This window comes from Neopelma chrysocephalum, unplaced genomic scaffold (genome assembly GCF_003984885.1).
Source record: "Neopelma chrysocephalum unplaced genomic scaffold, ASM398488v2 Primary Assembly neopelma1_59, whole genome shotgun sequence".
NCBI lineage: Eukaryota > Metazoa > Chordata > Aves > Passeriformes > Pipridae > Neopelma > Neopelma chrysocephalum.
This window is the reverse complement of record NW_020897714.1, coordinates 28,327,572-28,343,983: the sequence shown is the minus strand read 5'-3', so window position 1 is coordinate 28,343,983 and position 16,412 is coordinate 28,327,572. Positions and strand designations below refer to the sequence as shown.

The window sequence follows — 16,412 nt, the reverse complement described above, 5'->3', positions numbered from 1 at the left end:
TTAACATCTGTGCAATAGTATACTCACAGAGAGTTCCCATCAGGAGAGCAAGTCAACAAGAGCAGCAGATGGCTGCATTTTGGGTTAAATGCTCCTTAAAAAAAAAAAAAGGTAAAAGCCAACAGGTGCAGAAGAGCAGCAATGAGTAGCCTCTTTCCACTCACCTCCACTTCCCTGTAGAATTCAAACACTCACTTCAGTGACAACAAGACACAGGGATCTTAATTTTCATTCAAAATTAGGGACCTTGATGGTGGCTTTTGTTTGTAGAATCAGCCTCATTGGCTGATTGGCTTTCAGCCTTAGGTCAAATCCTAAGGATGAAATGAGCTGTATCCTAGCCCTGTTTTCCTGCATACTGCTAGCCCAGTCCCCAAACATATCTCACTGCTTCATCTGTAAGTTAAAAAAAAAAAGCTGTTTAACAGGAATGCAGAGAGGCAGAGAGCCTAAATTCATCAGTGCTTTGAAATGAACTTGTAGAACTAAGCACTGATATTTTCACTGCAAAATGAGGCCTTTTGCTGGGAAGCATCAATGCAACAGGATTGTCTACTGACAGACTTGTCAGCACTTTTAGGCAGGCTGGAGTATTAGAACATGCATTTGGCTGAACTGTTTAAACAGAATATATTACTTACCATAAATTTTCTATGCTACCGTAACTACAGAAATTCTCCTTCAAAAGCCAGACATGGCCACCTGATCTGCAGGTAGTATGGAATAGCAGTTTCTCTAAAATCTAGAGGATTATTTCAGATTTTTCTGCCTGAGGTATACACCTAACAATAATAGCAACATATTTTTCTACAATGTGACTTGATTCTGGCTGCACATGTTTCCATTCCAGCGTCATTTATAGTTGTTTTCAACTTCAGCAAAAAGCAAGATTCAATTTCAGCTGAGACCAGACATATCAAATTCAACTAAAAAAAAAAAGTGTTGGGGAGGGTAAAGGAAGGGCGTTTTGGCTGGGGAGAAAAATGAGAAAAAGGGACTGTAAAAAGAGTGGAGTGCAAACTTTCTCTGAGATCTAACGGTATCTTTGCTGCGGCAGCAGCAGAAAGCAGGCACAACTTTGTGGACCTCATCTCTTCATCCCTTAGTTTTCCATCCGTACGCTCCGCTGTGCGCTGGCAGGAGAGGGAGAGATTGGGATCACCGCTGTGGCTGCAGAGCCCATGCCAGGAACCTCTTGGTACACTGGCTGCATCACCATGTCCCTGCCCAAGTGAGCTCATGGGGCTCAGCTGGGCTCGCAGAGGTAGCACAGACGTGTAATGAACACAACTGTCATGGAAAGTCTAAGAGGGGTGCTTGTTCCGCGGGCCGCCTGGACAATGAAGAATTGGTGTGCCACCCCCGCTCTCGCCCCCCAGCCATGCCAAGGCGGGCGGCCGGCCGCCGGCAGATGAATAGCAGGTCTGTTCCAGCAGCTGCGCGTCCTGGTCCAGTGGGGAGAGAGTCTCCGGGAGCACAGAGTGCTCCACTCCCTGCTCCGTCTGCAGAGGAAGAGACCTGGGGCAAAAGGATGGCCTCGGAAGGGGAGAACGTTCAAGTGAGTCCATCTTGGGGCAATACCCATGGGAGGGAGATGCGGGAGGGAAGACCCCCAGTCTGGGGGAAATATGCACCACTCCTGTCATTTGCTCCTCAGCTTTGACAGCCAATTTCCCTTGAAAACTCAGTTCTGCTTTTTTCTGCTGTTCCCCTTTGAAGAAAAACTAGTGGCAGGATCTCTGTTGCGTTCTGCCAAGAGCAGTTATAAGTCTTTTTCAAAAAGAAATGAGGGTAAGAAGGGGGATATTACTAAAAAGAGATGTTTTTTGGGGAAGGAGGGGCAGCAGGGAAAGAAATTAGCCTTCAGCTCTCAGAAGGAGGCAGCACATACTCTACAAGCTGCAAAAATCTGATCTGCTCCTCATCTCACAAAGCCTTTCTCTGTTTGGCAGAAAGTGCTCTCAATCTGGAGAGGAGGAAAAGAAATAAATACAGCAAATACTGAGGGAGTGCAGAGGCCAGGATTTCCTATGTAGGGTTTATAGAGAAACACAACTTCTTGGTGAAGCTCTTTCAGTTCTCTGTCTTCCTATTCTGAGTGTTTGTGTTTTTTAAGAAGGGTGTTTCTTGAGCTCAGCATGTGTTCTCATAAAGGGCAACTACCCAAGGGTTTGGAAAAAAGGAACTGTTAGAGATGAAATGGAATCAAAAGCCCAGATCACAAACACCCATCAAACCTCAGAAGTTCAAGTCTAGATCTGCACTTCAGACAACTGTGGAGAAGGGAAGAATACAAAGCATTGCCTAGGGCACAGCTTCCAGCCCTGAATAGGCTGGCATCAGGGTCCAAATTTTGCAGCCAATTTTTCTGTCTGGAATGGTCTCAGCCATCCTTAGACTTGACAGTGGGCAATTCTGTCTGGGGTCATAATTTTTATTTCTTCGGCCCGTGTCAAAGCAATTAAAATGGAAAGATTTGTGTCCTTGGAAATAATCAGGACAATTATCCTTAACTAGAAGGAAGGACTGAGACTCCCCAAATCTGCAGAATGTATCTCCACTGAATGTGAGGTGCAGAGCAGTTTTTGAAGACCTGGGAAAACTATGCTCAATAAGAGACACGATAAGTGAGGAAGATGCACAAGTAGCTGTGACAGTTGGTAAACATGTATTCTATTTAGGATTGAGAGAGTTTAGTCTTTCCTAGCACTAAACAATAAGGGGGAAAATATAGAAATCAGCAAGCCAGGAACTGGGGGCAAAGGGCAAAGAGATCAAGAAAACTATGCTGAATAAAAAGTCAAATTAACTCCTTGTATATTAAACCACACACCCAATGGAAAGTTTCAGGTCTATTGTGGATTTGAAATCCAGGTTCCATAGATGAAAAAATCAGCTTCGCTGATTAAAATTCTCGTAAACTTCTGAAGAATCTGGGGTTTAGGTTTTTGTCTTTCAACCTGTCTTGAGGTTAAGCAACAAGCCAAAAGTGATCCTCAGTGTCTTCAGTCTTTGCGATACTCAAATAAGTAAGTCCAGGAAGTCAAAGGTTCCTTGGGTTGCAAAACTGAAAAGAGGATACCTATCTGTTTCTAGAACAGGAAGGTGTGAAGTATTTCCATCCACCTCTACTCAGGTTGCCACAAGAATAACCATGCTACAAAAATTTCCTTTGTGACACCTTACAGGGAAGCCACCAGGCAGTACAAAATGTAGGTGAATGCACACAGATCCTCACATGCTTATAATACACAGTGCTAGTAGGGGAGGGAAAGAGTCTTACATACTGTGTCACATATGATGGATGCAACCCCTTAACCAAACTAACAGCAGTTTGGTTCAGGCTCTGAAGGATGTGAAGGAATAAGCTGTAAATGGACCAAGGACTCATCTGGTTTCAATCTGCTTTCTGAAAACCCACAAAGAAGCAGAGTTGACCCAGTGAGCATTGATGCATATGATCTTGGAACACCAATCATGCGATTAACACATGAATAGCAGGTGGCTTTTCCAAGACTCATTTATCAAGGAACAAAGAAAGTTGTGGGTACAAGGAGTCTCATGCATACCTTTACTATCACATGTAATTTGACTACAAGCCAGCCACTTTATTCCATAAATAAGACAGCCTGAGTGAGCCTTCTTTGAGCTGCTGGTTAAGCAGCCTGACTGCATGGCAGTGACCTCCCCTTGCACTCTGACGACTCTCAAGTTTGCTCCTCAAAGCAGAGAAACCTTTTACCAACAGCATATCTTTGGTAAGTGATTGATATTGCACATAATCTTGTAGTATGGAAAGTTTGATATGTGCCTTGGTAACCTTGATTTTTTTCTCGGTAACTTTGACTTGTGCCTTGGTAGTTTTGAATCATTGTTCAAATGACTGTGCTGCCCAATAGCAGAGTGAACCTCGCCACTGAACTTTGCTAAGTCACACTTTTACAACATCATATTCAAACCACTCTCACAAATATCTCTGATGGTGACTCGTTAAGGGATCTAAATCACCCATTCATGACAAACTGGTATAGTTGGCAGGGTCTGAATCAGGATTTGTGACACAGAGCTGAGACAAGCAGAGGGTCCTGGCAATGATGTGACTTGACCAGTGAGAGGTGAGGGGAGGAGTGATCAGCAGCAGAGAAAAAAAAAAGCTTTTCAGTTGAAGGTACATTTAAAAGCCTCTTTTGAGTCCCTGTTCTGAGCAGTGAATGCAGAGCAGGTGTCTTCTCGGAAGTTTCCAGCTGTGGGAATGTGCGCTGCATGCTCTGGGGGGGTAACATATGACTCACTCCTCCTCAAGGAGCTCCTGGATGGAGTAGCAGGAACAGTCACGAAAGTTAACTATGATCCAATACAGAACTAGGAATTTTTGTTTATAGGGAAAGGGTCCTGCGCCTGAAGTAGCTGCAGAGTACCTACAAGCATTTCTTATACAGCATTTACGTGGCCTGGCTAGACAGGTAACTATAGAATTAAAACAATGTAAACCTCTGGCCTTATGCAGGAGAGAGCTAGAAAAGGCAATCAAGATTTGAGAGGGCTCTTAGGAGGACTGATCAGTCCCCAACAATTTTTGCTTATTCTGAAGCATGAGAACAGGAGCTCACTCAGCAAAATTGAAAGCCTCTGTAACAGGAGACACTCCCTCATCCAGCGTGACATCAGCCTGTGGAATTTGCCATCTCCTGGAGCAGGTTAGAAGGTCAAATATTGGAGCAAGCATTGAGAAGAGGTCAGGAGGTCCAGTAACAATATTTACAGTTATGCAAGCTAAAAAAGGTACCTTCAAATCCCATAAGCCAATAGCAGGATAAAAATAAATATGCTTTTCAGTTCCCTAAAGGCAATGGCACAATTGCTGACCAGACTACAAGTGGTATTTGCATTAGAGAAGTTATACACCAGCTCTCCAAAAATGAGACCCAGGACTGCTTCTTAGCAGCAAGAGGTATCTCCCATTAATCCCCTTTCCCCCTTACAAAAATTCTCTTGTTCTGTGTGTTTCAAAGAGGTCTTTTTTCCCATTCTGACTTCTAGGAAGACCAGTAAAACCTCAAAGTGTGCACAGAGAGATGCTAAAAGGAAATTGTGCTGAAATGGAAAAAAAGCCACAGGGCTGTAGAGCAGCCTCACCAGATCTGTGCCAGCCAGTCAAGTGCTAAGAAAATATGTAAACTGGAATGAAACTATTTTAATTAAAAATAGTAATTTACCTATTAAAAGATGAAACTTTGACATTAATTAATTTGAATGATGCATTTTTCTCACCAGACATCTCTATCTGTGGCTTCTAAGTGAAACTTTCACCTTCCTCTATTAAACACCTGCCGTTGATGAGAAGCCAGGCAGACACCAGCAGACGAGATACTAGAGAGTACATCCTGAGATAGCTGGGATCAGAAAAATACTTTTGAGATAGAAACAAATAAAGCAACGCAACAAGATCCCATCACCACTTTCCTTTTACTTCGGGAAACAAAGGTTTATAAATTAGAATTATGGCATTGATAGAAACACTCTGGCTGATTTATCTACATTCCTTTATGCTACTATTCCCACTGACTCTTGCCTCCAGCCCATCTATAGAAATTTGCAGTGGGGGTGAGAGGAGGAGGGAGCCACAGAGGATGGTTCTTTTCAGCAGCAAAAGACCTGTTAAATCTGTTTAGCTGTGTACCTCAGCTGCTGCAGTTCATGATCTGGCATCTTAACACAACCCTGTTTCATTGGTGATTTAAGCCAACGTGCCAGATTTTGAATGGGAGCGACTGAGACAACATCTGCTCCACCACTCCCACCACAGCAGCAGTAACCAGGGGAAAGTCTGTGGACAGCTGAACTCAGTAACACTCACACATATTGCCACAGCTAAGTCTGTCAGAGCCCCAGATGAATATTGCAGAACAGAGCAAAGATTGAGGCTGATATTAAGTGGTTCTACAGTTTTATCAGGTTTATATTTTTATGTTTTCTTATTCATGAATGGGTGTTATGTTCTGTATAAACGGCTGTAAGGGATGTGCGCCGGATGAAATGTCATCCATATTCATATTGCAAAAGAGGCTATATATTGTACGTTGTGTCTTTCTTTTTATAGTTTCTTACTCTTTGCATAAAAAAAAATTTACAATCCTCTGGGATAAGAAGCAGAAGTAATACCTCACCATTTAGGGAATCATTCATACTTCAAAAGTAAAAAGAGTAAACAGCTAAAATAATCATTCCGGAAAACAGACCCTACACTGAAATTTTTTGGCAGAAGCTGCTTGGTGAATACCTTGAATGGAAAATACATCTGTGGAAATAAAGAGAAGTTTGCAAGCAACTTGAAAGGAAAAAAGATTTTAAATAATTGCATAGTTTACTTCCAGTTCTCAGTTTTTGACCTGATCTACAGCAGGCAGATTTCAGACAGGCAGATAAATAGAGTTAGCTTCAGACGTAACAGTGCGGACTTTTCCAAAATGCCCATAAAACAGTTGGAAAGTTCCCCTTACCACTGTAAATTCCATCTCCCACATCCCACTTTCAGTGTAGACCTGACGAGGGGATACGAGGAGTGTGTTCACAACTGGGTTAGACTTTCAGATTTTCGGGGTTTTTTTTGTGGCTTTAACTTGTGCCTCAAGGCTGTGATGCACTGTCCAAGTTCCTGATTTGGGCATGTATTTGCCTGTTTTTGCAGCAACAGCTAGCTCATACTTTCTAGTGCTCTAGGACCTCTACTCTCCTTCAGTAATTTCCTAGAATGATGGCAGTCTCATATGACCAGCGAAGCAATGTCCCTGCCCCAGTGGGCTTCAATAGAGTTATTTGGGTTCTGCAATTTGGGCTGGGATAGTCTACACCAAGAGAGAGAAAGAGCCTTTCAGGAAAAAAGTCTAAAATGCTTCAGAAAAATCCATTCCTGTGACACCCCGTATGATATGTAATACAACTCAGTCATCAAGAGTCTGAGGAGCTTATCTCACTTTTTTTAGTTTGTTTTTAACTCAACTAACTCAGTTACTACAGCCTTTCAAATAGGAATCCACTCCCCACTCCCAGGGGTACGCTCCACCTGTGGTATTCACTTGACCCTGGTAAAGCTGGTTCAGAGACCTAAGCCTGAAGAAAACTAATCACTTTTTGGCAGAGTTAATGTTCTGGTTTGCTGTCCTGCAGTGGTTCCTGGGAAGATCAGACCATGCCAATGACTAGGACTTCATGGTTGTGAGAGCATGTAGAGGCAACAGAATCTCTCAGTGGCAGCCACCCCTCACTTCAGATCAGTAATCCCAAATCTGGGTGTAACCAGTAGAAGCAGGAAAGGCCCTAACAGTAACAATGATTGCTCCCACTGCAAGATTTCAGGCTGCTACTTCAGAATAAAGCCTTCACAGGGTTACCTAGAGGCTTGGGCAGAGAGATTCGCTGTGCCCTAGATGGTCAAAAGACAGGTGTGAAATAGGTTCTCACATTTAGGAGCAAGAGTGATCCTATGCTTTTCTCTCCCAGCTGCAGGGACTTGTAAGTCTGTGTAGCATTACCTGTGCTGCTCCCAGAAACCAGCAGCACTCACAGGAGAAGACAGACAAGTGTGACCACAGCATGCTGAGAAGAAGCAGACTGTTTCTTACAGCCAGTGCTAATCAATCCTTTGTATAGTCAGATGTGGCATTTCTCCTCTCCCCTATACGTTCCTTTCCCACTTAGAGTGAGTGTTCACTCATACCCTTTCCAAATATGGGGATAGAATTTTTCATCTCGAGGAACTGAACCCCAGGTTTTAAGGTATCTGGGTAAAGTGAGGCACATGTGGAGTTAAATATACTCTTGGAGTTAGTCCATGAAAATCAGCATCCTTACACCAGTGGTTGAGCTGGTCCCTCACACTCCACCTCATTGAGGGGCAGTAAAAGACAAGTATCAGTGTCTTTCTGAGGGAAGGAGCCCGGTCCTACGTTGTACACTGGACATGTCTGATAACCACAGCACAGCCAGAGCTCAGGTCACAGCTGGGAGCAAGGCCCAGGAGGCTTAGGGTCTCCCTGTGTGGGAGGGAAGGGGGTGACGTGGCACAGGACCAAGGTGACAGGATGGTGCCTGTGCAGCACAAGGGGTTGAGGGGTCGCTCATGCCCCATCGAGAATGACAGCAAGTCAGCATGGCTACACCCTGTTTGAAGGACAAGGTCAGCCAGTAGCCACACCAAACCATCCTGTAACAACCCTCCTGCTGCCCCTGTGCCTCACCACCAGCTTGGCCTGGCCTGCTCATCGGCCACCAGCAGGACTTCCCTTGTTCCATCACCTCCTCCTCAGCCACAACCTTCAGGGGCACCATGTCTTGCCGTGCACCTGTTTCACACATTGAGATACAGATACATCTCACTCGCACCTTGTGGATTTGAGAGCACAAGGAGTGGATTTTAATGAGTAATCATAAATCTGGTTAGGTCATGGCAACACACTGTTCTTCTGGCTGGCCAACAGTAAAACCTCCCACCGACACATCTTTGTGAATGGGAGTCCTCTGCAACATGAAATACCTGTTAAACCACACCTAAATCGATTTTTGCATCTTTTGACAAGTAGTCCCCCCCCTCAGCTTCATTCCAGCCTGTGGTTGAGAGCTGAACCATGCACCTGCTTCTCTCCGCCCTCAGCTGACACACAGGTACAGCATCTCCGCTCATTTGGCTTCCACTAAAAATGGAAGCCTTCAGTCCAAGTCACCATTTCTCAGCTCTTCCTGTAAAATATGTAATAATGTGTTATGTTTCTCTTCTGAGAACCAAAAATGGGCAGTGCTGCAGGCATACAGTAACCACACACAGAAGTGTGAGCTTCTCCAAGTACAAAAGGGCAAATGGACATTTTCACTGCCATTTCCCCATCCTTGGCTTGTGAGTAAAATGTTTATAAAACTGCTTCTGAGAAAAGGCAATACAAGAAATGAGCTCTACTACTGTAATCTAGACTGCCTCAGGTATGTAAACACACAAGAGACATTTGAATTGGGCACCAGAATGAGGGAAGAGCCCATGTGCAGATGCTGCAAGATTCACATCACCAGTTACCATACACCTTGACACACTCCTTTGAACTAGGCAAGCTATAATTCCTTGTCAAATTACACGAATCAGATATGTGACTCTGTAATTACAGCTGTGAAAACCATTATACTCAGGATCTTAGAACTTTCTAGCCAAAATAACCCTTGGGGAAGAAATTTCTCGTGAACCTGCTTGGGTCAAGGTTCAGCGAATGCTGGAAATTCTCGGGGAATCCTGCTGGCAGGTTTAGAGAAATGAGAACAAGAAAATGAGATGATGTACTGGCTTGTGGATTGTTCAGGCTTTTTTTTTTTCTTTATTTTCCCCCTAGTATTTATTCTTATTTGCTGGAGTTTTCTCTTGCAGTCACGTATCTCCAAAAAATATTTTGTGAGATTTTAAAAAAGGCCCAAATTCACCACAGACCTTCACTATGTGAAAAAAATAACTGCTCCTACCAATCTAAGAAGAGCCAAAGGGCAGTCAAGCATTATTCTGTAGCCTATGTTGTACTAAAGGAATGTTTCTGCAGAAAATAACAGCACAGCAATACTCTACCAGGACTTGTGCGAGAACCAAGTTCTGCTGCCCCTAGTTCTCCAAGCATGTTATAAATATCAGTGAATTTAATTTCACAATCTCTACGTAGAGCAAGAGGTGTTTTCCTGCCTATTTTACAGATATTAAATCAAGGCAGAGACAGCTAAATGGCCACTGATGTACCCAAGAACACACAGGTAGAAAGTGACAGAAGCAGGAAGGAAGGACTGAGCATCTCTGGATGGGTGGATTGATTCTTAATCCATTATATTTTGAAGAAACCATTTAAGATTGATTTAGTCATCAGAGACCACTCTGTTACTTCACAAAATGTAAAGAAGAGCATTAACTGAAGCTGTCAATAAGAGACTACACACAATTCCTTCCCTGCTGAATGTTAACTTCAGCATCAATTTGGGAACAAATTTTGACACACTTTGAAGAGTTTAGGCACACAGCTGTGTTTGCACCTCTTTCTTGGTGGAGCCAGAGTCATCCTCAACCACCTTGGTGTAGGACACAAACCCCAAAGCCAAAGTGAAACAAGCTAAACCACGTTACACACAAATTCTGACTCAGAATGACCATAGAGGCTCTTGATGCAACTCTTCAACTTGAACTTTGCACCTCCTTCTGGCTGAATCAAGATGAAATGTTCCTGCATGTCCCTGTGTGATTTCAAGCTGTGGCCACACATTTTTTGCTGACTGAAGCTGAAGCAGGGAGGTTTGTCCTCATGACCACCATCAATTATTGTTACTGCCTCAATGCAACTGCTCAAAGTAATCACTCTATCAAGACCGTCTGGGCTAGGAAACCTCCATTACTGAGTGTCTAAGCTAACCCAGATCATTGTGAAAGAACTTGTTTAGGGAATATGTCTGGACAGAGACAGAAATAGCAGCTCCTTTAGACAGGCCTTCACCCATCTTATTGCAATGGGATAATTGCTTGGATTCTCGAATATTTCTTGGCTAGTTATGTTAGCTGAAGATCTAGTTATCCTGTGATTATCAGAAGACCGTGAGATATACAATCTGGGTTCTTCTTACTTGCAAAAAATAAGGAGAACAACTATCAAATACAAATACAATAAAAACTATTCCTGCATAACATAAGCACCCAGTGGGGTTTTTTTATCTTTTGCCTATGGTGATACCTTGACTGAAAATCCATATTGATCAGAGAGACATCCAGCAAAGGAATAATATGCTACAAGAAAATATAATATGCTACTGTTTTCTTTGAACAGAAACAGACTTGAACTCCATCTTCATCTTCATGTACTGGATTCTTGGGAGCTGACTCTGGACCAATTCCTTAGCCAGCCCCCATTTTTGGCTTGTGGTTGTGAAAAGGTTGCCGAAGGGAGTTGTGTCAAAGGGCTTTTACTTTGCTCTTAATGGCTCCACATACAGTCTGAAGGAATCTGAAGCGCTCACGAAATGTGGTTTCCCCTCTGGTGTTTGCTGTTCAGCTGGCTCAGCAGCTCAACCATTTAAAACCATTGTGAGTGGATTTAGCACTTGTGAAATAATGCTGGCCTATTCACATCCAGAGAGGGATGGGCAAAGTCCACCAGTGCAACAAAAGCCCCTCTTACCTCCTTCTCACATGAGGAGCCAGGGTGCAATGGACTTAGAGGGAGAAAACTCATACACAGGTGCAGCTACACAGATCTTGCAGGCAAGAGTTACCTATTGAAATAAAAAAAGTTAATGTACATTCAGAAGAAGCAATGTCTTCAGCATCCCAGAAATAGCAAAAAAAAAGAAAAAAAGGAAGAAGAAAAAACCGCAACAAAGAAGCACACCGAAACCCATTTATCTGAGTATAGGGAGCAAATCACGAAGGAGAGAAAAAAAAAAAAGAGAACTCCAGTGGGTTTTGTTCCACAAAATCACAGACTATGCTAGTAAGCCAAATGGGGAGAACAGATATAGAGAACTGAGAGTCCTGGAGGTCTCTGTCCCCAGAACCCAGAGAAGATGGAGCTCCTGACTTCACCCAGTCTGAGGTACTAAGTATAGCAAGAGGTGTTTTTCGTCTCTGAGCTGATCTAATGCTCAGCTATTCTGCTGAGACCATGGAAAAAAGGAGATAACTAAAGCCATCTCTGATGCGGACAGCGTTGCAGGCACGCTGTAGATCCATATCTTTGAGCATAGATTTGAACTCGGGACCAAGCTCAGACAGGCAACTCAAGAGCAGATGGCAACAGGTGTTGGTGGCTACCAATTTAATTAGCTTTTGGTTAGTGATGTTGAGTTGAGTAGCCCTCTGATTCATTTCCAACCCCCTCTGCACTACCTTCAGCCACAAGCCTCCTGCCATCACCCTGCGTTACTGAACCGGGTCAGTCTTATGGGGGTCACTTTTTTGGGCAACGGCAAAATAACAGTTCTCTTACGGGTCCCCGGGTGGGGGAACGGGCTCAGGATTTGGATGTGGGCCAGTGTGGTGGTGAACTCAGGTGTTTACAGCCAGGGTGGAGCAGGGTCATGCTAAAGTGCTTCCTCTTGCCTCACTCACACCACGTACAAACAGGGACATTATATCTCCTGTGGGAGCAACTGGCTCAGATGCTTGGCCAGCTGCAGGGAAAGGTGTCCCTGTAGTCACCAACAGCAAAGAATAGCTAAAAAATAAAAAGATGAGTCGCTCTGTGGCTGCAGATGATAACAATACATTCCTCTTTGTTCTGCTCCAAAAGCAATTTTTTTCTTCCTCTGTTCCCTCCCTGTTTTTTCCTATCTGATGAGAACTTGTTTCTCAACTAGGAGCCCAGTCAGTCTGTTATTGGTGTGCCTAACATCATTTTTGTATTCCTCCCATTTTTTTGTTTTGCATATTATTAAATGACTTATGAAAAGTTCAGCCAACTGGACCTCAAAGGAGTTATGCAAGAGCGAGTAGCACTGAGCTTTACCACAAACCCTGTACATCAAACATGTGTGTCCGTGGATTGATAAATCTGTTTATGAAGTACATGGTGGGTATATACTGATGAAATATGGCTGGAGGATACTGTTCCCAGTGGCCATCCTTACATCAGAAGACACTGTCTCTACTCATATTCTTGACCTCTATGAGAATTGAGGGACAGTATTTAGACGAGTAACTCCTCCAGCTCTATCAGTCAATTCCATACAGATGATACATTTGTACCCTGCACACTGACAAAGTACTTCTTCGCTTGTTATCATCTGCTCAGTGGGTGTAATTGTAAGGCTGATTCAGCAGAAATGAGAGCAATTCTTGTGGGAAGTTTGTGTCAGGACCAGCAAAATACACAGGCTAAGAGAAGGCTGTGATTTACTGATCACAATCTTCGTATGGAAAGATCTATGTCCTTTAGAGGCCCTCTTCTCCTTCTGGTGCACTGTGAAGGGCAGGTAGGACTCTGTGACTCCCCCTGGTTGGGCTGCAGATAATATTCTGTGGACCCAAAATTGTGAGAATACTGTATTTGTTACAAAGCAGCATTCAGTCTCCCTTTTGCCCAAGGCACACATATTACATACACAATCAACCCTAACATGTTGATACATGTGAGCAGAGGGAAATTCACATTCTGTACTCAAGTGCTGAAGGAGCTGAGGTGTTGGGATGATGTATGAAATTGAGGTAGGGAGGGCAGAAGATAGATTACAAGGTAAAAGGTCTTCAAAAGGCCCAAAGAAAACAAGACTGTTTGTTGCCAGGGTCAAGAAGTGAGTAAAACCTGTATGAAAATTGTAATGATTACACTAAATATTTATCTCCCTGTCAGGTAGAGGTAAATATATATTAAGAGTAACTGGTCATGATAATCATATTATTGAAAGATGTTTCTTTTGCCCACCTTCCCTGGTCATGTCAGCAGCAGTATTAAACAGAGTATCAGGGTGCCCAAATAGAATATGAGAAACTGTGAATAAGAAAAAAAAGAGGCAAACTGGCATTTCTTTTTGTTGGGTTTTGTTTTGTTTTCAGGAAAAAAGAAAAAAAGGCTGTAGTGAGCACAGAGAAAATTACCACAAAACCCCAGAACTACTGCACAACACGTAGTTGTGCAACAGTAAAGCTGACCTGCTCCAACAGGGCTGAGCTGTGCTGGGGAAGGCAGAAACCAAGAAAGAAGTGGGATCAGAAGTGAGCAAACTATAGGGATAAACTCCTCTGTCACTCTGTGCTAAGTATGTGTAAGTGTTTCAATGCACAACTAAAACTGAGAGCTAATATGACCTATTTCTCTGAGCCCATGCCAAGTAAAGACCATCTCAACTGCTCTCCAAACACAGGCATCCAGTGCCTAATCTGCCCCACATGGTCCAGGGTTTTTCTTCCCCCTCCCTAACTCTTTCATCCCTCCTCAAACATTCAGGAGTTTTTTTGGACACAGATTTTGGCAATCCTTTTATAAGAATCCAGCTCTGGTACACGACGCTTACTCAGTGAACTCCACTTGAAATCCAGGGCATTTGTTCTGCATCACTGGTTCCCACTTCTTTTGTCCCTTGGTCATCTTGAAGGGAGAAACTACAGGTTAAACACCAGATACGGTAACAAAAGAATCATAAGAAACTTAGGTCCTGCAAGATTTTGTTTCCCACCACAGAAATTTAACACGTTTGGCGGCTGAATGTGAATGTCTTCTTCAGAACAAGACTATATTTGTAGAATTTGGGCATTCAATTGTCAGAGAAATGGTTATTCTCCTTTAACCTCCTCCCATTCCTATTCTGGCCCCAAGGTATTTGCTTCCCCAATAGAGTCTCCTAGGAAGGCCTCATTTGCTACACCCCTTCCCAAAGGTCTCTCAAAGCAACATCTACTCGGGAGATCTCTGAAAAACACAATTGTCACTAAGGGGATTTGGGCCTCCCTTTAATTTCTGCCATGCTGTACTATAGCTCCTCATTAGAGTTAGCTCTTAAAGGTTCTTTGTCTCTGCAGGGTTGAAAGTTGCTGACTGAATGTCTGGGTCCAATTTTCCACCAGTCTTCCTTTAACTGGCCATTCTCAGCTATGCAAAGTGCTTGCATAATGCTACAAGATCATTGGATCTTATTTTACATTTTGAACATGTATTGCAAAGGGGTTAATGAGAAAACAAAACACAACCTGAATAATAAGTCACCAGAAAAAAATACTACCCTAATCCTTTAATATAGAGCCTGAACAGCAGTTCTTTTCACAGAGGGAAGAGGGCTGACGTTTTTTCTAATCTGAGAATGTAATTCCCAGGGACAGTGTATGAGAAAACAGCAGTAATCTACAGAACACCCAGGAACAGTTGTTGAAAGATTCCCAGGGTGTTACTTTTGGCAGGACATCACGTTCCAATAAAACCCACTGAAAACACTAGCCTAACAACAATAATAATAATATTTTACACAGATGAAGTGTCTTTTATCTGAGGGTCACAAAAGGCTTCTGCAAAAGAGGAATGAGCTTCCTTGAGGAGGGGTAAATGAAATCGATGATCTGTAGCTGTTACCACTTGATTCACTGATTTAGAAGATGGGTGATTGTGTACAGAGTGTTAGAGGGTACAGAGAAAAGAGTTCACATGTATTGACAAGTTTAGGAGCATTCCTTATAGTGAACTTACATAGGCATTGTAAGGCATTTTTTAATGTTTTCACTAAATCAGCTGCTGACATTCCACATACACAGTTAGAGCACCTGTACACAAATCAGGTAACCAGAGATTACGCTGTGCAAATACACCAAGTACTGGGTGAGTTAATTCACAGATACTTGACTCTAATGTGAAATTCCATATACCATGCTTCAATTCCTTCTTGGCATGCTCTTGTATGTTTTCTGGGTCTAGTCTGGACTTTAAAAAATACATATATAACCATATATAAGTATATGAAAAATTATGGATTAGAAGTAAGAGACCGGTGTAGGCTGCTTGTGAACGGCTGGAAGTTTTGGACCCAGACTTTCACTTTGTACTGTGAGTCCATTCCTGCAGGGGAGCCATTCCACAGTGTGGCTACCTTTCACAAAACCTGAAGTTCTGCATCACTCTGGGCCACATACAAATCTCAGGCTATATTTCATATACCATACTGTGAAGATGTTGCTTGTGGTGTTGCAGTGGCAAAACTTGCAGTGGAAATACAGTTTCTGCTGCATCATTAACAGCTTTTATGGCTGAATTGGATTGCTTATGACTTTTTGGCACAAGTATATAATCAAATGTTGTTGCCTTGACCTTACCTAAGCGACCTTAAGAGGACAACATCTATTGAGATAAGTGGTTCCTTCCCTCAGGGTCTCTCAGTGTATACTTCACATGAGGATCACATCTTGCTCTTTGTAGCCATTTCCAGAGTCATCATCTCTCTTATTTCCCAGCCCAAGAGTCTCCTCAGACAGCAAAAGCTGTTGAGAAGTCATTGTCTGTGTCTGGAGCACGCAGACACATGAAATTCCTACTCACTGTTCACATGGAGGGAATTATGTGAAACAAGTCATATTTCCTCTGTGTCATAAGGATAAAAACAATAGCAACGGAGGTTTAGTCAAGACACCCCTGGTCTAAGGTAATGACTAACAACCAGAAAGAATAGATATCACAATGATATAATAGCCTGTTGCTCCCAAAAGGGGGAAGCCCTGCTCCACTTCAGCCTATGACCCTTTGCTCCCTCCTTATCTCCTGCTCCCAGAGACACATCCCGCCTTGTCCTTGTGCTGGTATTTGCCAAACTCTTCTCACAGACAATTCAGCTCATTAAAGCTAGAGAAAATGTGGGGGTTTTTTAGGGGTTTTTTTTGTGTTTTTTTTTTAATTTAGCTTAGCTGAACGAGCTGGATTGGCTCAGAATAGGGG

The 16,412-nt window shown here is 43.0% G+C and overlaps 1 protein-coding gene across 1 annotated transcript in view; it reads left to right on the top strand.

The window, feature by feature from the left end:
- Nucleotides 1-1,447: 1,447 nt before the first annotated feature.
- Nucleotides 1,448-16,412, top strand: part of NINJ2 (ninjurin 2) — a 47,348-nt gene continuing 32,383 nt past the window's right edge. Inside the window, exon 1 of the mRNA XM_027680861.1 lies at nucleotides 1,448-1,558. Within this exon, the coding sequence (XP_027536662.1) occupies nucleotides 1,532-1,558 (27 nt within the window). The 5' untranslated portion in view covers nucleotides 1,448-1,531. The remainder of the gene's footprint in view (nucleotides 1,559-16,412) is intronic.